This window comes from Salmo salar, chromosome ssa22 (assembly GCF_905237065.1).
Source record: "Salmo salar chromosome ssa22, Ssal_v3.1, whole genome shotgun sequence".
Taxonomy (NCBI): Eukaryota; Metazoa; Chordata; class Actinopteri; order Salmoniformes; family Salmonidae; genus Salmo; species Salmo salar.
In genome coordinates this window covers 35,128,793-35,146,748 of record NC_059463.1, presented here as the reverse complement: position 1 = coordinate 35,146,748, position 17,956 = coordinate 35,128,793, and the positions used below count along the sequence as shown (strand labels likewise).

Here is a 17,956-nt window from a genome sequence, read left to right as displayed (position 1 = left end):
TCTGGAACACTATTAATAACTGAGATGTCCTCAGAATACTCCAGCCAGCCAACACATATACAGAATGTGCTATACACAGCCTGCACTGAATAACATGAGGCTCTGCTCTGTGATACCCCATTATGACCACACATGACTGTGTAGTCATTTAGCTGACACTCTTATCCAATGCACCTTCTAGAAATACATTCAGCTAAGGAATGTGAAACAACCACATCCCCATAAATGTTGTGATAGGCAGTTTATTGTGGATATCTATTGTAGGAAAAAATGAGTTGTTGCAGTTACATAAACACCACAATCGGAGTATTCGAAAGAGTAATTGCTAATAAAAACATTTATTGGACTTTGTTTCGTTTTCCATTTTCTCTCCCACATCCACTGTACAATCCCACTCTGCTACATTCAAGTTCAAATTCCTCCTTCACTTTGCAATGATTTCACATCAGATGTATTTCTCTTTAAACCAGAATAACCTGAGGTTTCATTAAAACAGGATCAGAACAAACTTGTAAAACCTAAAATACATATATACTATGTGGGAAGGAATCAGCTGGGAAAAGACAGTGTAGGGGGCTGTTTGAAAACAAATTAAATTAATACCCAGGGGGTGGTGTTGGGCCCACTGTGCCCAATTGGAGTGTATTGGATAAGGTCTGCATTGAAACAGACTATTACAAACACATAAGGCCCCCCCACCACTAGACCGGAGGGCAACCTTAAAACTAAACCAAGCAAATATGTATCTTAACAATCCAGTTTAACGCAACCATTAGATGATTTCGTATGGTGTTTCAGATGTGTGCTTGCTTCATAAGCAACATGAGACATTTCAGTTGGACGTAGTAAAACCAGCAAACGTTCTAAAGCAAACATTTACAAAAAATTCTAAAAGTACATTGATTTAACGGGTCAAGTGTGCCATTAGTCAATGCTAGCCATCTCTTCAATTACATGAATTTTGCTGATAAAAAGAGAATTGATTGAGTTCAATTGATGTTTTAAGGTTGCCCTCAGGTCTTGAAGAAAAAGTCTAAAAGATGTATTCTCACACTCTTCCCCCCCCACCCGAATCTGATAGAAAATATTGTCTATCACTTTTCAAAACAACCTCCCTTCCCAAGAGAACAGATAAAGCCATTTGTGAAGCACTGTACAAAGCAACCTGCAGAGTATTCTGATTACCAGAGGTGCCATGGGGAATACTGCCAGAAAGAGGTAGAGGTGTAATAAGTGAACTCTGCCTTAATTGATAGCGGTGTGACGTCAGCCAGTGATGAAAGGGGCAGCAGTACCCTATTACTAATCTACCGACCCTGGTCATTTGCACTGTACATATTCTAACCTGCTAGGCCAGATTAGAGTGGTTATATTACAGAAGGACCTTGCTTGCCATGGAGTGTTGTCTTTTGTTTTGGTATTTTGGATAATTCCGTCAGACAATGCGAGTGCCCCACATTTTAGAACCAAAAAATGGACATGATTTTTTTACAAAACCAAGTCATCTTCAATATCTCAAGACAACTACCATGGCTCAACGAAAGGACAAATATAACCTTTGTGTCACTGACTTGAACCGGCTAAATCCAGCAAAGGCCCTTTAATGTTTTCATAAGTGTACTATATATTTTGCATCCAACTCCCCTATTCCGCCCCCCTTTTGTTATTCTTTGTCCTCATCCTCCTCCTTCGATAATTCATCTTTACCCGGATTTGTTGGCCCCCACCAGGTTCATAAGTCCGTCCGTGCTCATGGATTTGGGGCGCTCCAGGGGGAAGCCCAGGGCTCGGCTCCAGATCAGCTGGGCCAGCACCCCCAGGGCTCGGGACACGCCGAACAGCACCGTGTAGTAGTTCATCTCTGTCATCCCATAGTACTGTTAGGACAGGAGAGAGGGAGGGGATGGAGGGTTAATTGCACATAAGGTATTTAATTATTGCGCTCCCAATTGTGTGATATATAAGGGCTTTGCAGGAAGATAAGGGACAGCTCAAGTAGAGTAGAAGAGCGCCTAGACTTTTTTTTTGTCTCACTGACAGTTCACTAAGATGGAACAAACTATGAAAAGAAGCTCAAATTATACCTTTACATTTTCCTTTATCCCTTCAAGAGATGGAGGCCTTTCTTGTAACCTTCATGCAGTGTCCCTCCCAATCAGTTGAAAGTGTACTGCAATAGTTGGCTCCATCCTCCTCTAACCCCACCACTCACCTGCAGCAGCACTCCACTGTGGGCGTCCACATTGGGCCAGGGGTTCTTGGCCTTGCCCTGCTCCAGCAGCACGTTGGGCACGATCTTGTAGAGTTGGTGCACCAGTTTGAACATGGGGTCATCGGGCAGGTGCTTGAAGGCAAACTCCTGTTGGCAGGTGTACCTGGGGTCTGTCTTCCTCAGGACGGCATGGCCGTAACCTGGAACCACCTGAGAGAACGCAAACCGAAGGTCAAAAAGGTAGGATGAATATCTTTGAGGTTTACATATCATTCCCCTAGCAGCTTATTCCTCAAATGAAAATGTAAATGCATCCTTTCTTTTGTACACCTGTTCACTACAATTTTAGGTAGATGGAAAAGTTTCCTTTGGGTTTCCTGACCTTGACTCCTCCACCTCATTGACCCAACTTGGCATGCCCTCCGGTCCAGACCACTTACCCTTCCAGACTTGAGGGTGTTCCAGATGTAGTCTCTCATGGCCTCGTCAGACACCTCTCCTCCCATTTCCTTCTGCAGGGCCGTCAACCATACCAGCACCTCCTACAAGGGGCATAGGTCAGAGGTAAGTCAGGGGCTCACTCCAACCAAAACAAATCAGTGCTCTCATTCTCCATTTTCACTACTGAGCTTATTATAGTTCCATAGTCATCCTCTCTCTCCATTATGTTAAAGCCTTGCTTTGAATGAAAACAGATAATACCTTTGGATAAAGGTGTCTGCTAAATAGCACACATACATATTAATACACACAAACAAACAACCATTCAAACATTTGGAGTCACTTAGAAATGTCCTTGTTTTTGAAAGAAAAGCATTTTTTGGCTATTAAAATAACATCTAATTGATCAGAAATACAGTGTAGATGTTGTAAACGACAATTGTAGCTGGAAATGGCTGATTTAATGGAATATCTACATAGGTGTACAGAGGCCAATTATCAGCAACCATCACTCCTGTGTTCCAATTGGCACGTTGTGTTGGCTAATCCAAGTTTATCATTTTAAAAGGCTAATTGATCATTAGAAAACCCTTTTGCAATTATGTTAGCATAGCTGACAACTGTTGTTCTGATTAAAGAAGCAATAAAACTGGCCGCCTTAGGACTAGTTGAGTATCTGGAGCATCAGCATTTGTGAGTTCGAGTAAAGGCTCAAAATGGCCAGAAACAAAGACCTTTCTTCTGAAACTCATCAGTCTATTATTGTTCTGAGAAATGAAGGCTATTCCATGCGAGAAATTGCCAAGAAACTGAAGATCTCGTACAACGCTTGTACTACTCCCTTCACAGAACAGCGCAAACTGGCTCTAACCAGAATAGAAAGAGGAGTGGGAAGCCCCGGTGCACAACTGAGCAAGAGGACAAGTACATTAGAGATCTAGTTTGAGAAACAGACGCCTCACAAGTCCTCAACCGGCAGCTTCATTAAATAGTACCCGCAAAACACCAGTCTCAACGTCAACAGTGAAGAGGCGACTCCGGGATGCTGGCCTTTTAGGCAGAGTTGCAAAGAAAAGCCTTCTCAGACTGGCCAATAAAATAAATGATTAAGATGGGCAAAATACCACAGACACTGGACAGAGGAAGATTGGAAAAAAGTGTTATGGACAGAGTTTGAGGTGATCACAAATAAGAACATTCGTGAGACACAAAAAAAATGAAAAGAGCTAGAGGAGTGCTTGACGCCATCTGTCAAGCATAGTGGAGGCAATGTGATGTTCTGGGGGTGCTTTGGTGGTGGTAAAGTGGGAGATTTGTACAGGATAAAGGGGATCTTGAAGAAGGAAGGCTATCACTCCATTTTGCAAAGGCATGCCATACCCTGTCGACGGCGCTTAAAACTTCTTCAGGCTAGGGTCTATTTTTCTCCACTTCCTGTCTGACTGACGTGCCCAAATTAAACTGCCTGTTACTCAGGCCCAGGAGCCAGGATATGCATATAATTGGTACCATTGGATAGAAAACACTTTGAAGTTTGTAAAAATAATGTATGAGACTATAACACAATTGATATGGTAGGAGAAAAACCAACCAGAAAAAAATTGCACCCATGCTCTTACAATGTAAAGCTTTGGGTCATATGCAATTCCAACTCCCAGATTGCAATTCCTATGGCTTCCACTAGATTTCAACAGTCTTTGTTCAAGGTTTCAGGCTTGTTTCTTCCCAAACAAGGCAGAGTTTTGGTACTGGGAATCAGAGTTGGAAATCAGTCTGTGTGTGTGTGACAAAGAAGACACGCACCTACCTATTTTGCTTTTCTATTGAACATCTTTCCGTATGAAATGTTATAGTTTGATTACATTTTAGGGTCCCTGAGGATTAAATAAACTTATTTTGACTTGTTTTAAAAGTTTAGCGGTAGCTTTTTGGATTCCTTTCTCTGCATGTTGAACAAGTGGATTACTGAAATCAATGGCACCAACTAAACTGACTTTTTGGGATATAAAGAAGGATTTTATCTAACAAAATGACCATGCATGTTGTAGCTGGGACCCTTTGAATTGCCAATCAGAGGAAGATTTTCAAAAAGTGAATATTTAAATCACTATTTGTGATTTTATGAAGCCTGTGCTGGTTGAAAAATATTTTGATGTGGGGAGCCGTCCTCAAACAATCGCATGGCATGCTTTCGCCTTAAAGCCTGTTGTAAATCGGACAATGCAGTTAGATGAACAAGACTAAGCTTTTAACAGATAAGACACTTGTATGTACCTAAATGTTTAATATCCATAATTTTTAGAATTATTTATTTGAATTGCGCGCCCTCCAATTTCACCGGAAGTTGTCGACAGGTGTCCCGCTGATGGGACGCCTAGCCCAAAGAAGCCAATTTCCTCCTACAACAGGACAATGACCCAAAGCACTGCTCCAAACTATGCAATAACTATTTAGGGAAGAAACAGTCAGCTGGTATTCTGTCTATAATGGAGTGGCCAGCACAGTCACCGGATCTCAACCCTATTGAGCTGTTGTGGGAGCAGCTTGACTGTATAATACGTAAGAAGTGCCCATCAAGCCAATCCAACTTGTGGGAGGTGCTTCAGAAAGCATGGTTAAATCTCTTTAGATAACAATTTGTTGAGGTTAACTAGAATGCCCTTTTTGGATATAAAGAAGGACTTTATTGAACAAAACGACCATTCATTGTGTAGCTGGGACCCTTGGGATTGCAAACAGAGGAAGATCTTCAAAAGGTAAGTGATTTATTTCATTGCTATTTGTGATTTTGTGACACCTGTGCTGGTTGAAAAAGTTTGTGTGGGGCGCTGTCCTCAGATAATCGCATAGTATGCTTTCGCCGTAAAGCCTTTGAAATCTGACAACGCGGTTGGATTAACAAGAAGTTAAGCTTTTAAATGATGTATGACACTTGTATTTTCATGAATGTTTAATATTATGATTTTTGTATTTTGAATTTCGCACTCTGCAATTTCACCAGATGTTGTCGTAGGTGTCCCGCTAGCGGTTCATGCGCCAAGAGGTTGTGTGCCTTGAATTCCAAATAAATCACTGACATTGTCACCAGCAAAGCACCCCCACACCATTACACCTCCTCCTCCATGCTTCACGGTGGGAACAACAAATGCGGAGATCATCCGCATTTGTTGAGATGTATCTTCTTTGAGGTGGAATTTCTGAGGCTGGTAACTCTAGTGATCTATCCTCTGCAGCAGAGGTAACTGTGGGTCTTCCTTTTCTGTGGCAGTCCTCAGGAGAGCCAATTTCGTCATAGCGCTTGATGGTTTTTGCGACTGCACTTGAAGAAACTTTCAAAGTTTTTAAATTTCCGCATTAAAGTAATGGACTGTCATTTCTCTTTGCTTATGGACTTCCTATTTTACCAAATAGGGCTATGTTCTGTATACCCTACCTTTTCACAACACAACTGATTGGCTCAAACGCATTAAGGAGAAAATAAATTTCACAAATGAACTTTTAAGAAGGCACACCTGTAAATGTAAATGCATTACAGGTGACTACATCATGAAGCTGGTCGAGAGAATGCCAAGAGTGTACAATGCTGTCATCAAGGCAAAGGGTGGCTACTTTGAAGACCCTCATAAAATATGTTTTGGTTACTACATGATTCCATATATGTTATTTCATAGTATTGATGTCTTCACTATTATTCTACAATGTAGAAAATAGTCAAAATAAAGAAAAACCTTGGAATGAGTAGGTGTTTCCAAACTTTTGACTGGTACTCTGTGTGTACCGAGTGTACAAAACATTAGGAACACCTGCTCTTTCCATGACTGACTGACCAGGTGAACGCTATGATCCCTTAATTATTAAATCCACTTCCATCAGTGTATATGAAGGAGAGGAGAAAGGTTAAAGAAGGATTTTTAAGCATTGAGACATGGATTGTGTATGTGTGCCATTCCAAGGGTGAATGGGCAAGACAAAAAATGTAAGTGCCTTTATAGGGGGTATGGCAATAGGTCCCAGGCACACCAGTTTGAGTGTGTCAAGATCTGCAACGTGCTGTTTTTCACGCTCAATAGTTTTCCGTGTGCATGAAGAATCCAGACAATTTGACAACTGTGGGAAGCATTGGAGTCAACATGGGCCAGCATCCCTGTGGAATGCTTTCGACACCTTGTAGAGTCCATTCCGCGACAAATTCAGGCCGTTCTGAGGGCAAAAGGGGGTGCAATTCAGTATTAGGAAGGTGTTCCTAATGTTTTGTACACTCAGTTTTCAGTGTATTTACACACATGTTAACTTTGACATTAGCATCCATACACACCTGGTTAGCCAGTCCATGAAGGGGTCCAGCCAATCCGTTCATAGCTGCGCTGAAGGACAGGTAGGGGTCAGACAGGGCACTGCCCACTAAGTGGCTGGTGTGGGCACTCACATTACCACCCTCATGGTCACTATAGCAAAGGAAAAAAGGGGAGTGAATGAGTGATAAGCCACATAGCTGCATTGTGCAATGACAGAGCAGGATCTGAATATGCACACCCTAAAGTTACCACGGTAGAGACTAATGGATGATAAACTTAGAAAAAATGATTATGAATGAAGTAGCACTCTATAAAACTGACCTGTGGATGGTGAGGTACAGGCGCATGAGCTCAGTGAACGTGGCATCGCTGTAGCCCAGCATGTTGGTGAAGTTGTGGGACCAGTCCAGACTGGAGTCGATGGCGCCGATGCTGCTGCCCTCGCGGTAAAGGTTGCGGTAAATCTTGGCCGCAACGCATGGCAGTTTAGCGATCAGATCCATGGAGTCTTCATAGACAAACTGAGAGAAGAGAATAATTTTCATGTCAATAGTGTAACCAGAAAAGGCGGCACTCTTTCAACAGATCAGTTAACACATTTGTTCAGATTCCACCATCTTGACTTCTTATAACTGTGGCGCATTGACATTTTGCTACATTTCACAAAGGTTTGTCCTATTGAACAACATGGTTTCCCACAACAGCGTGCACTGTTCAACATTCTTTAGGGTATGTTTCCTGAGCTCACCTCCCAGTACATGGCCTTGTTGACTCCCTCGGAGTAGGCCCGGGCGAAGCTACTCTCACTGTTCAGAGCTGTGATGGCGGAGCTGAACTGAGACATGGGGTGGAGGTTGGTGGGGAAGTTATCCAGCATGGTGACCACGTGGGAGGGAAGAGCTGCACGCTTGGCCCACTCCTTGGACAGCCAGTTCACCTGGGGACAGACAATACACAGAATAGGTTCATTGGTCAAGCTATGCACACCAAATGTAATGTATTAAGCCCTTACAATCACACAGGGCCTCTGAATATAGTTTTGTATGCAAAACATAGTCCGTCACTAAACCAAAATGGAAGCAAACCTCCTCCCAGAGATGAGATCAAGAGCTATTGTCTGTGGTTAAGCTTTATGTTGTGGTTTATGGTATACAGGTCAACCTTTTTTATTGAATATATACATAATGTGATCTGTAGGGTTGTTGTAACAACATTTAAGCTGCTGTGCCATACTCTCTCTCCATAATGAATTACCTAGCTAACACTCACCTGTTCCTCTGTGGGCACCTGGCCTGTCACCAGCAGCCAGAACAGACCTTCAGGCAGGGGCTCGGCACCTCCTGGAGCCTTGGGCAACAGCTGCTGGCACTCCGGAATGCTGTAGCCACGGAAACGAATTCCCTAAAAAACATATTAAAAAAAAAAGTGATATCTACACTCCCCTCCATATGTATTTGTAAAATGTTAAGCATGTCTTTGTGTGGGGGGTGGGCTCTATACCCATCATTTTCATACATATGTTTAACAGTTTAGAAATGACAGCACTTATGTATCCAAGTAGTCCAAATATTAGTATTTGGTCCCATATTCCTACAAAAGTATCTATATCCACAGTAAAACGAGTCCTATATCGACATAACCTGAAAGGCCGCTCAGCAAGGAAGAAGCCACTGCTCCAAAACCGCCATAAAAAAGCCAGACTACGGTTTGCAACTGCACATGGGGACAAATATCATACTTTTTGGAGAAATGTCCTCTGGTCTGATGAAACAAAAATAGAACCGTTCGGCCATAATGACCATCGTTATGTTTGGAGGAAAAAGGGGGAGGCTTGCAAGCCGATCCCAACCATGAAGCACGGGGGTGGCAGCATCATGTTGTGGGGGTGCTTTGCTGCAGGATTGACAGTTGCACCTCACAAAATAGATGGCATCATGAGGAAATGAACATTATGTGGATATATTGAAGCAACATCTCAAGACATCAGTCAGGAAGTTAAAGCTTGGTCGCAAATGGGTCTTCCAAATGGACAATGACCCTAAGCATACTTCCAAAGTTGTGGAAAAAAGGCTTAAGGACAACAAAGTCAAGGTATTGGAATGGCTATCACAAAGCCCTGACCTCAATCCTATAGAAAATTTGTGGGCAGAACTGAAAAAACGTGTGCGAGCAAGGAGGCCTACAAACTTGACTCAGTTACACCAGCTCTGTCAGGAGGAATGGGCCAAAATTCACCCAACTTATTGTGGGAAGCTTGTGGAAGCCTACCCGAAACATTTGACCCAAGTTAAACAATTTAAAGGCAATGCTACCAAATACTAATTGAGTGTATGTAAACTTCTGACCCACTGAGAATGTGATGAAAGAAATAAAAGCTGAAATAAATAATTCTCTCTATTATTCTGACATTTCACATTCTTAAAATAAAGTGGTGATCCTAACTGACCTAAGACAGGGAATTTTTACTAGGATTAAAAGTCAGGAATTGTGCAAAACTGAGTTTAAATGTATTTGGCTTAGGTGTATCTAAACTTCCAACTTCAACTGTGTGTGTATATCAGATTAAAACATACATAATTTATGACGAAATAAAGAAAATGTATTGTGCCTCAATGACATATATATACACTGGGTGCATTTGCATGCATTAATACATTAATATATAGGGATGCAACTACCAAAAACTTCACTCAGTCTGTTTTATTCAAATACCTTTGACCCCACATTGACTTTACATAACCCATAGGCCCTATGTCACATGACTTGTCTTATGACTTTTAAGCCAATATCCATAAGTGGTGCTGAAATGCCTGCAAAATATCACCTTCCTAATTCTCAGCTAATGTAAGCTGATGAGTATGGTGGGACTTAAGGTCAAGTCACTGTTTAAGTAGCTAGTTGTCTAGCTTTATTTAGTTACATTTCATTTAGTACTATCCAATTAATTCGCATTCTGCCATCTCCCTCAGGGGAGTACTAATCAAGTGTGGAAATCATTCTCTTTCAAAACAATTCTCTTCAGCTCAGCCACGGGAAATGAATCACTAAAGGGCATGCCTCAATTGTATGTGTCATCTAGGCCAGGGGTTGGCAACAGGTCATTTTTTTGTTCGTTTTTGGTTAATAAAAAAATCCTAATATCACTAAGAATTCATCAAAAAATGTGTTTAATATTGGAAATCTGTTCCCAAGTATTCACACAAATTCTAAAAAAGTTACTTATGTGATCGTGTCTCAATGTAATCAAGGTATGAAATTATTTTGGCTTAGTTGTCATCAATTTGCAGTGTGCAAATGATTATAATTGTGTTCCGGCCCACCGACCATCCAATCAAACAAAAATCAGCCTACAGCTGAATCTAGTTGCCTACCCCCCTAAGTATAAACAATCTAAGATACCAACAAGCAACTGAAAATGGCTAAAATTCCCAATCTATCCCCCTACCTGATACTGAGCTTGCATTCAGTTCTCTGTCCAGGGGCTTCCACTGCACAGACCAACTCACCTCATCTGCATCCAGCACTGAGGTCTCATACACCAGGCCCTTCATACCTCTCATCCCACCGTAGATCTGTAAAGACAAGGACACACACACATAACATCAACATCTACCATATTCACACTACAACTGGCACTGAAAGGGGTATGTCTATAATGTAGAATGTTTACAAATGACAGTTGAACTGAATGTACCATATCCACAGTGATTGAGCCGATGTTGGTCTTGCCATACTGCGTTTTGAAATTCTTAATCCTACTCTGTTCTTTAGGGACGAGATCCGAAAGCACATCTCTCAGGTTCTGCAACGGCACAGACAAAAATACAATGCGTCACAGTTAGAAAGACAACCCATTTATGAGGGCCACTCAGTTCAAAACATCACAGCTAGGTAAAACGCATATGTGTGTAAATCAAATTGAAAAATTAAGGAGGTCCAGTCAGAGTACTTACTGTTGATGTAGTGGCATTTCTGGAAGCGGCGAAGAGACATGCTGTGCTCTGAGAGGCAATCAGTCAAAACAGGTTGAATCTCCGACATGTATCACAGACAGGCAGTCATCAGAGAAAGTTTCAAGTTTCAATAATCAGAGGGGCATTAGTCCTCACTTTAAAACATCAGCAAGCCACAATGCACTGCAAAGTATCCCCAACAATGACCTAGACTGCATCCCTAACAATGACCTAGACTGCATCCCTAACCATGACCTAGACTGCATCCCTAACCATGACCTAGGCTGCATCCCTAACCATGACCTAGGCTGCATCCCTAAACATGACCTAGGCTGCATCCCTAAACATGACCTAGGCTGCATCCCTAACCATGACCTAGCCTGTATCACTAACAACGACCTACCGTAACCTGTGCCCCTAATGATGACCTAGCCTACCTAATCACTGAAGTGTGCGTTCCATGACAAAGGATAACAAACAGAAAATTGCTGAACGATAGACGTGTGCCGTGGCAAATAGGCCTACATATGCCAATGCATTTATGTATTCTAACTGATTCAGTCAAAGCATTGCTCACAGCACTGTGTCTAAAGATCATCCATGTTCTAAGTGTTTTAAGGCCATAAGGACACAACCAATTTTATTTTTTTACCTCAAATCAGAATGTACAGAGATCTGACCTTGGATTGACAGAATAATAAAGTTTTGCCCAACTGGAAACAAGATGCCTTCACACAATCAAGAAATATTAGAAAGGTTTGGTAGCAACTATTCTAACGTTATGTGCTGCTAGCTATGTGTTCCAGCTAATCAAACATGGCTATTCCTCTTTTGCTTTGCATGCAAGAGATGCCTTTTCCAGAAGAGTTAGAGCCAACGAAAGACTGTAATTTGCCTCCTGTTGTGAGTAACATTGTGGGAATGAAGCTGCATTGCAAGATATGGTAACCTACTTTATAGTTGGTTACTAGTATTTGCCTAAAACCTACAGTAGTGTACAAGCAACTGACGTTGGACAGTCAGTATCTGATTTAATCAACTCTGAGTCCTTAGCACAATATCAAAGCAGTTAAGGCCCACATAAGTACGATACAGTATCATCTAGCTAGATGTCTTTGTTTTTTATAATTATCCCAGATTGTCATTACAAACTAAAACTGGAGGTAGGGGGCGAACTAGCCAACTATAGTGTGCTAGTTCGCTAGGTAGCAACGAATCTCAAGCCTAGACATTTAGCTAATTCATGTTATCAAAGATGGTAGCTACTGTACACATTACCGTGCTAACTACATCGTTTAGCTGGCTAGCTTCATAGTTTAGTCTACGGTACATAGCTTAACGTTAGCTGGCTAACTAGTGAAACATAACGTTAGTTGGATTTGGCTACCTGAATGTGAACTTCTAACGTTAGCTGCTTAATTATCTACACATCACTTAGCTAAGGCCTACAGTCTTAATAGTTAGATAGCTAAATTCTAACTTCATGTTTGTTCTTATTGACAAGTGGCTAACCAAAGTTTTAGCATGCTAGCTAACGTTATGGCATGGGGAGGGACAATGCAGCGCCCATATCGTTTATCGGTCTCACCTTCGTTGAATTTAAGAGCTTCGGGGTAAACCTGTAGGCGGACAGTAGGGACATGGTGAATGTGACGAGTTTGTGTTGGTCAATTCTGACTGTGCTGGTAAAAATCCCCAGGACCTCGTTGAAGGTGCCCCTCCCGAGTTTGATGGTTGGTGAAGGTTGAGAGAGGAACAGGCCAACATAGGAGATTGGCTGGGAAAAGGCATGGTATGGGTGACGTACATAGCCATAATCTGCCTGTGGGTGGGTGTCTGACTGAATCTAGCGCCAAGAATTTTAAATTAAATTGCCGAAAGTGTGATCAACGACATGAGCTTGTAAGTGTAACATTAAAATGTTATAAAACACAATGACTTAAAGATACATTAAGAAATTGCTCCGCCATTTCCCGGTTGGTAAAATTCTAATTGCCTCATTTCAGTTTGTCACAAAACAAACTATAGGCCCCAAGTATAGTGTAGAGAATCATTGTACCAGCTAAACAGCTTTGAAATATCTCTTCCATAGCCAGCTGGTGTACAAAACCGAAAGTATCGGACACAAAAACCTAAACTTAAAAACAGGGAGGCATGGAAATAGCAGACCAGATTTACTGCTTCTTGGAGACTTGCTTTCGCTTACAATGACAGCTCTATACCTCACATTTATGTGAATTGTCGGGTCGCCCAAAAAGTTTGTCTGATTAGTTATTATTCATGTCTTAATACAAACCCACTGTGTGTAATGCAACACTAAAAACAACTCCAGATTGTTGTAGAAATATATTTCCATCAAAGTATGAAAAACAGATGACCATGACAAAAGATGAATACACAAAATAGAAGAGGAATGGGAGTTGCTAGAGAAAGTATAAATCAAACATTTCATTCATTCACAGGATACAATTAATCAAAGCAACAAGCACAGCAACCATGTTGAACAATCTAACTATTGTTACAGAATTTGATTCACCATCTGCTTCAAGAGTAAGCTTGAGAACATTTAAACTCCTGAAATCATCCAGTGATACCATTTTTGCCCCCATTTCTACAACCGTCTGTTAGAAATAACTATAAATAGCACCCGCAATTACATCTTCTAAATATGTGTATGCGACCAATACACTTGATTTGAATTCATTGCAGTAATATACACATTACAAGAGTTCTACCCACATCATACACACCTGCATAAGGACAATTTAAATTGAGGCACAAAAGCACAAATGTGTGAGAATATAGTTGTTGTCATGAGTTTTCTTAACTGTAGTTGCCCAATAAGTTATACCTTGCATCTTGTGATTAATAGAGCAGATCGAGCTAGTGTGTCGAGTTCTACAATCTTCAACCCCCCCACAATTCCTGTATTACAGACAGTAATCACCTGGTGCTGGAGCTGCTCTGAATAGTCTGCAGCCCCACTAATGCGATGGAAGGTAGTTGTGTATAAAGCTGAGCTGCGTGAACTGCAGGATGGAATCATAGCTCATCATGAGGGATTTGCAGAGCATGGTCGCAAAGGTCTGCAGAGGAAAAACCATCAACGAGTTACATTTTGGTATTGATTTTTCACATTGAATTACAATGAGTCATTCCAAACACAATTTTGTAAGAGGTGTATCCCCAATAGCAGTACATGTAGTCTCTGGTGGTCAATATAATGTATTGGATCAAGTAAGATGGTGGTATACCTGTTCTCTTGCTGCAGAGTTTGTCTTTCACATTGTCTGTTTCATGGGCAAAGAATTCGATGATCTCGTCTTCATATTGTTCAACGATGGTCTCACACTACAGGTAAGACAGAGAAGACAATGGTTAAATAAGATGTAGTGGGGGACACATTTCAGTGAGATGCAGGAGCTTGGAGCCACTGGCTTCAACCTACAGTACAAACATATGGATGTGGAAAGTTTCCACTGCATTGGTATGTTTGTGTGAAAGTTTCAAAGATGCAGTCAACTCTAGTCATTATCATTCACTACATTAGAGGTTCTAGAATGTCACACTGATTAGCTATAGCGTGTCATCATCCCTAGTCCCTACCATGTGAAAATTAAAACAAAATGGCTACCCACAGCAAATTTCAGGCTGGATGTGACTCTGGAATCCAGTTTAGCCTCTGAGAGGTCCATGGGTTTGCCGTTCCGAGACGCGACCCTCTCATAGGTCTCCCTGTTGGTGGTGGGGTCCAAGCGTTCCCCGTAATCCTTCATCCTCTCACATACCTCCTCCATTAGCTCCAGGAGGTTACCCTCAGAGCGGGCGAGAGGAACCTGGGGGGAACACAATGTTGGTGAGCTCAACAAGAGAGAAAGATGATACCCCTATAATAGTTAACACTGTGACCACACATTACTACACTGCTCAAAAAAATAAAGGGAACACTAAAATAACATCCTAGATCTGACTGAATGAAATAATCTTATTAAATACTTTTTTCTTTACATAGTTGAATGTGCTGACAACAAAAATCACACAAATAATCAATGGAAATCCAATTTATCAACCCATGGAGGTCTGGATTTGGAGTCACACTCAAAATTAAAGTGGAAAACCACACTACAGGCTGATCCAACTTTGATGTAATGTCCTTAAAACAAGTCAAAATGAGGCTCAGTAGTGTGTGTGGCCTCCACGTGCCTGTATGACCTCCCTACAACGCCTGGGCATGCTCCTGATGAGGTGGCGGATGGTCTCCTGAGGGATCTGAGGATCTCATCTCGGTACCTAATGGCAGTCAGGCTACCTCTGGCGAGCACATGGAGGGCTGTGCGGCCCCCCAAAGAAATGCCACCCCACACCATGACTGACCCACCGCCAAACCGGTCATGCTGGAGGATGTTGCAGGCAGCAGAATGTTCTCCACGGCGTCTCCAGACTCTGTCACGTCTGTCACATGTGCTCAGTGTGAACCTGCTTTCATCTGTGAAGAGCACAGGGCGCCAGTGGCGAATTTGCCAATCTTGGTGTTCTCTGGCAAATGCCAAACGTCCTGCACGGTGTTGGGCTGTAAGCACAACCCCCACCTGTGGACGTCGGGCCCTCATACCACCCTCATGGAGTCTGTTTCTGACCGTTTGAGCAGACACATGCACATTTGTGGCCTGCTGGAGGTCATTTTGCAGGGCTCTGGCAGTGCTTCTCCTGCTCCTCCTTGCACAAAGGCGGAGGTAGCGGTCCTGCTGCTGGGTTGTTGCCCTCCTACGGCCTCCTCCACGTCTCCTGATGTACTGGCCTGTCTCCTGGTAGCGCCTCCATGCTCTGGACACTACGCTGACAGACACAGCAAACCTTCTTGCCACAGCTCGCATTGATGTGCCATCCTGGATGAGCTGCACTACCTGAGCCACTTGTGTGGGTTGTAGACTCCATCTCATGCTACCACTAGAGTGAAAGCACCGCCAGCATTCAAAAGTGACCAAAACATCAGCCAGGAAGCATAGGAACTGAGAAGTGGTCTGTGGTCCCCACCTGCAGAACCACTCCTTTATTGGGGGTGTCTTGCTAATTGCCTATAATTTCCACCTGTTGTCTATTCCATTTGCACAACAGCATGTGAAATTTATTGTCAATCAGTGTTGCTTCCTAAGTGGACAGTTTGATTTCACAGAAGTGTGATTGACTTGGAGTTACATTGTGTTGTTTAAGTGTTCCCTTTATTTTTTGAGCAGTGTATGTTTTAAAAACAATGCTGTAGAATCCCAGCCTACAAATAAATAACATTGAATGTGTAAAATAAGGCCAATGAAGGAGCCAGTAGCCCTCAGGTACACCTACCTCTCTAATAGACTGGCTACCATCTGGTTTGATTCTAAAGGACCCGGTCTGGATCATTTTGTTAGGATCCACCTGAGATATTGCCCACTCCATCTCATCCACCATGGCCCTACACGCTGATTGACAACAGCGAAATGTTAGGTAGTTTAACGAAGGTATGCTGACCAAAAGTGGATGCACAATGTAGAACATAAGGGGGTTGGGATCAAATTATGAGATTAAACAGAATCTAGTGTTGTAAAATGGTAGAAATCCAAAGACTTACCTCCACATTTGAGATCCTGGCCCTGCCTGGTTCCTTGGCAGTGGTTTACAAGGAGAGCAAGTAGCACACACAGAGCAAGTGATTGTAAGGAATGCCACATCTTCATCTAAGCAAAATTAGAGAGCATGGGGAAAAAAACATAGCAAATATACAGAAACAGATCATTTTACCAATATTATAGAGACATGCAAGTAATTTCTCAATGAGTTGTCATAACATTCAGCAGAATTGTTCGGGAACAGTTCTTTTTTCAAGTTCAGGGACTATAGCTAGCTAATGTAAATCAAAATAAATGAATGGTAAATCACACTCACTGTCCATTCGTGCATACTACTGTGCTGAACCGTCTCTGACGTGTAGTAAAGACAAAATTCAACATTTAATGATCAGTAATTACCTGTTGTTCGTTAATTTCAGCCACCGCTACAACGATTTGGAAATGTTAATTCCACGCTGTTCAATCGGATTCGGTAAAAACTGGTGACGTTGGCAACGGCAGGGACGCTACCAAGAGGTGTCCAAGTTTATGCCAGAGACACTTAGGAACCAAACCAAATTTAATCAGAGGAAACATACTTCGATTTCATGGCAAATATCCACCGGTCTTTAATGTAAAAAGTCATACGCATCACAGTCAGGGAAACATACGTTTTATTTAGAATAGTAAGTGTATTGCATTCTAATCGCTAATGTGCAATGGTCCACGGCTGTCTTTCGTTTCGCCAGTTTGCGTTTAGAACGCTAAACTGGTAATGTCTAGTCGGGATACACACCGCTCGGTGATGCAAACAATGCATTTATTCTCAGAACCGTCCACTGACCAGAACCGTCCACAGACCATGGATATACCCTCCGACATGGTATAAGAGAAGCAAAACAGGGACAGACATAGGTCGGTAAATAAGTCACACGGTGGATTTGTACGAAAGGTTGCCTCTCGAGCTGTTCTCATTCTAGGTGTGACGCATCATTCCTTTAGTAAACAAGTGCACATGGTTTTGTTTGGTTATTACTGCAGTGTGTTTGAAACGTGCATTTCGGTTAGAAGGGAGCTTTTACACTGTGCATTATATGCATACCATTTTGAGTATTATAACACGTAACTGTGCCTTTTCAGTGTATTTGGCATGATAAGATAGTAATTATTAGTTGGTCAACCTGAAGATGGCGCCGGAGCATTCACTACATTCACTACTGTAAGTCGCTCTGGATAAGAGCGTCTGCTAAATTACTAAAATGTAAAAATGTACAGATTTTGTGAAATTGTTAAAAGTATATATATTTTTTTGCTAACCCTAACCCTTCTCCTAACCAGTTACGTTAATTCGCATAACCTGCTGAGCAAGGAATTAATCTACATTTACATAATGGGTACCTGGAAGAAAATGGGAGAGGGTCATTCTTTTTCAATTTCAGTCAAGGGGAAGGTTTAGTATTTTTGAAATCTAGT

General features: G+C 42.0%; 2 protein-coding genes across 3 annotated transcripts; both read right to left on the bottom strand.

The window, feature by feature from the left end:
- Positions 1 to 226: 226 nt before the first annotated feature.
- Positions 227 to 12,723, bottom strand: LOC106583348 (citrate synthase, mitochondrial). Its single transcript, XM_014167440.2, has 11 exons — positions 12,490 to 12,723; positions 10,902 to 10,949; positions 10,643 to 10,750; positions 10,455 to 10,520; positions 8,218 to 8,349; positions 7,697 to 7,885; positions 7,270 to 7,469; positions 6,969 to 7,098; positions 2,653 to 2,754; positions 2,213 to 2,422; positions 227 to 1,877 (listed from the first exon to the last, which is right to left on the bottom strand). Exons 1-11 carry the CDS (start codon positions 12,541 to 12,543, stop codon positions 1,704 to 1,706), a joined length of 1,413 nt encoding a protein of 470 aa, XP_014022915.1. The 5' UTR covers positions 12,544 to 12,723; the 3' UTR covers positions 227 to 1,703.
- Positions 12,724 to 13,232: 509 nt separating this feature from the next.
- LOC106583349 (protein canopy homolog 2) lies at positions 13,233 to 17,209 on the bottom strand. Of its 2 annotated transcripts, none has more exons than XM_014167442.2 (6): positions 16,904 to 17,209; positions 16,507 to 16,612; positions 16,242 to 16,357; positions 14,540 to 14,737; positions 14,156 to 14,252; positions 13,233 to 13,987 (listed from the first exon to the last, which is right to left on the bottom strand). In XM_014167442.2, the coding sequence occupies exons 2-6, from the start codon at positions 16,610 to 16,612 to the stop codon at positions 13,944 to 13,946; spliced, it is 561 nt and encodes a 186-aa protein (XP_014022917.1). In that variant the 5' UTR covers positions 16,904 to 17,209; the 3' UTR covers positions 13,233 to 13,943. The 2 variants fall into 2 exon arrangements, with proteins under 2 accessions (XP_014022917.1, XP_045561681.1); XM_045705725.1 differs by having other exon boundaries at positions 16,821 to 16,971.
- Positions 17,210 to 17,956: the final 747 nt, after the last annotated feature.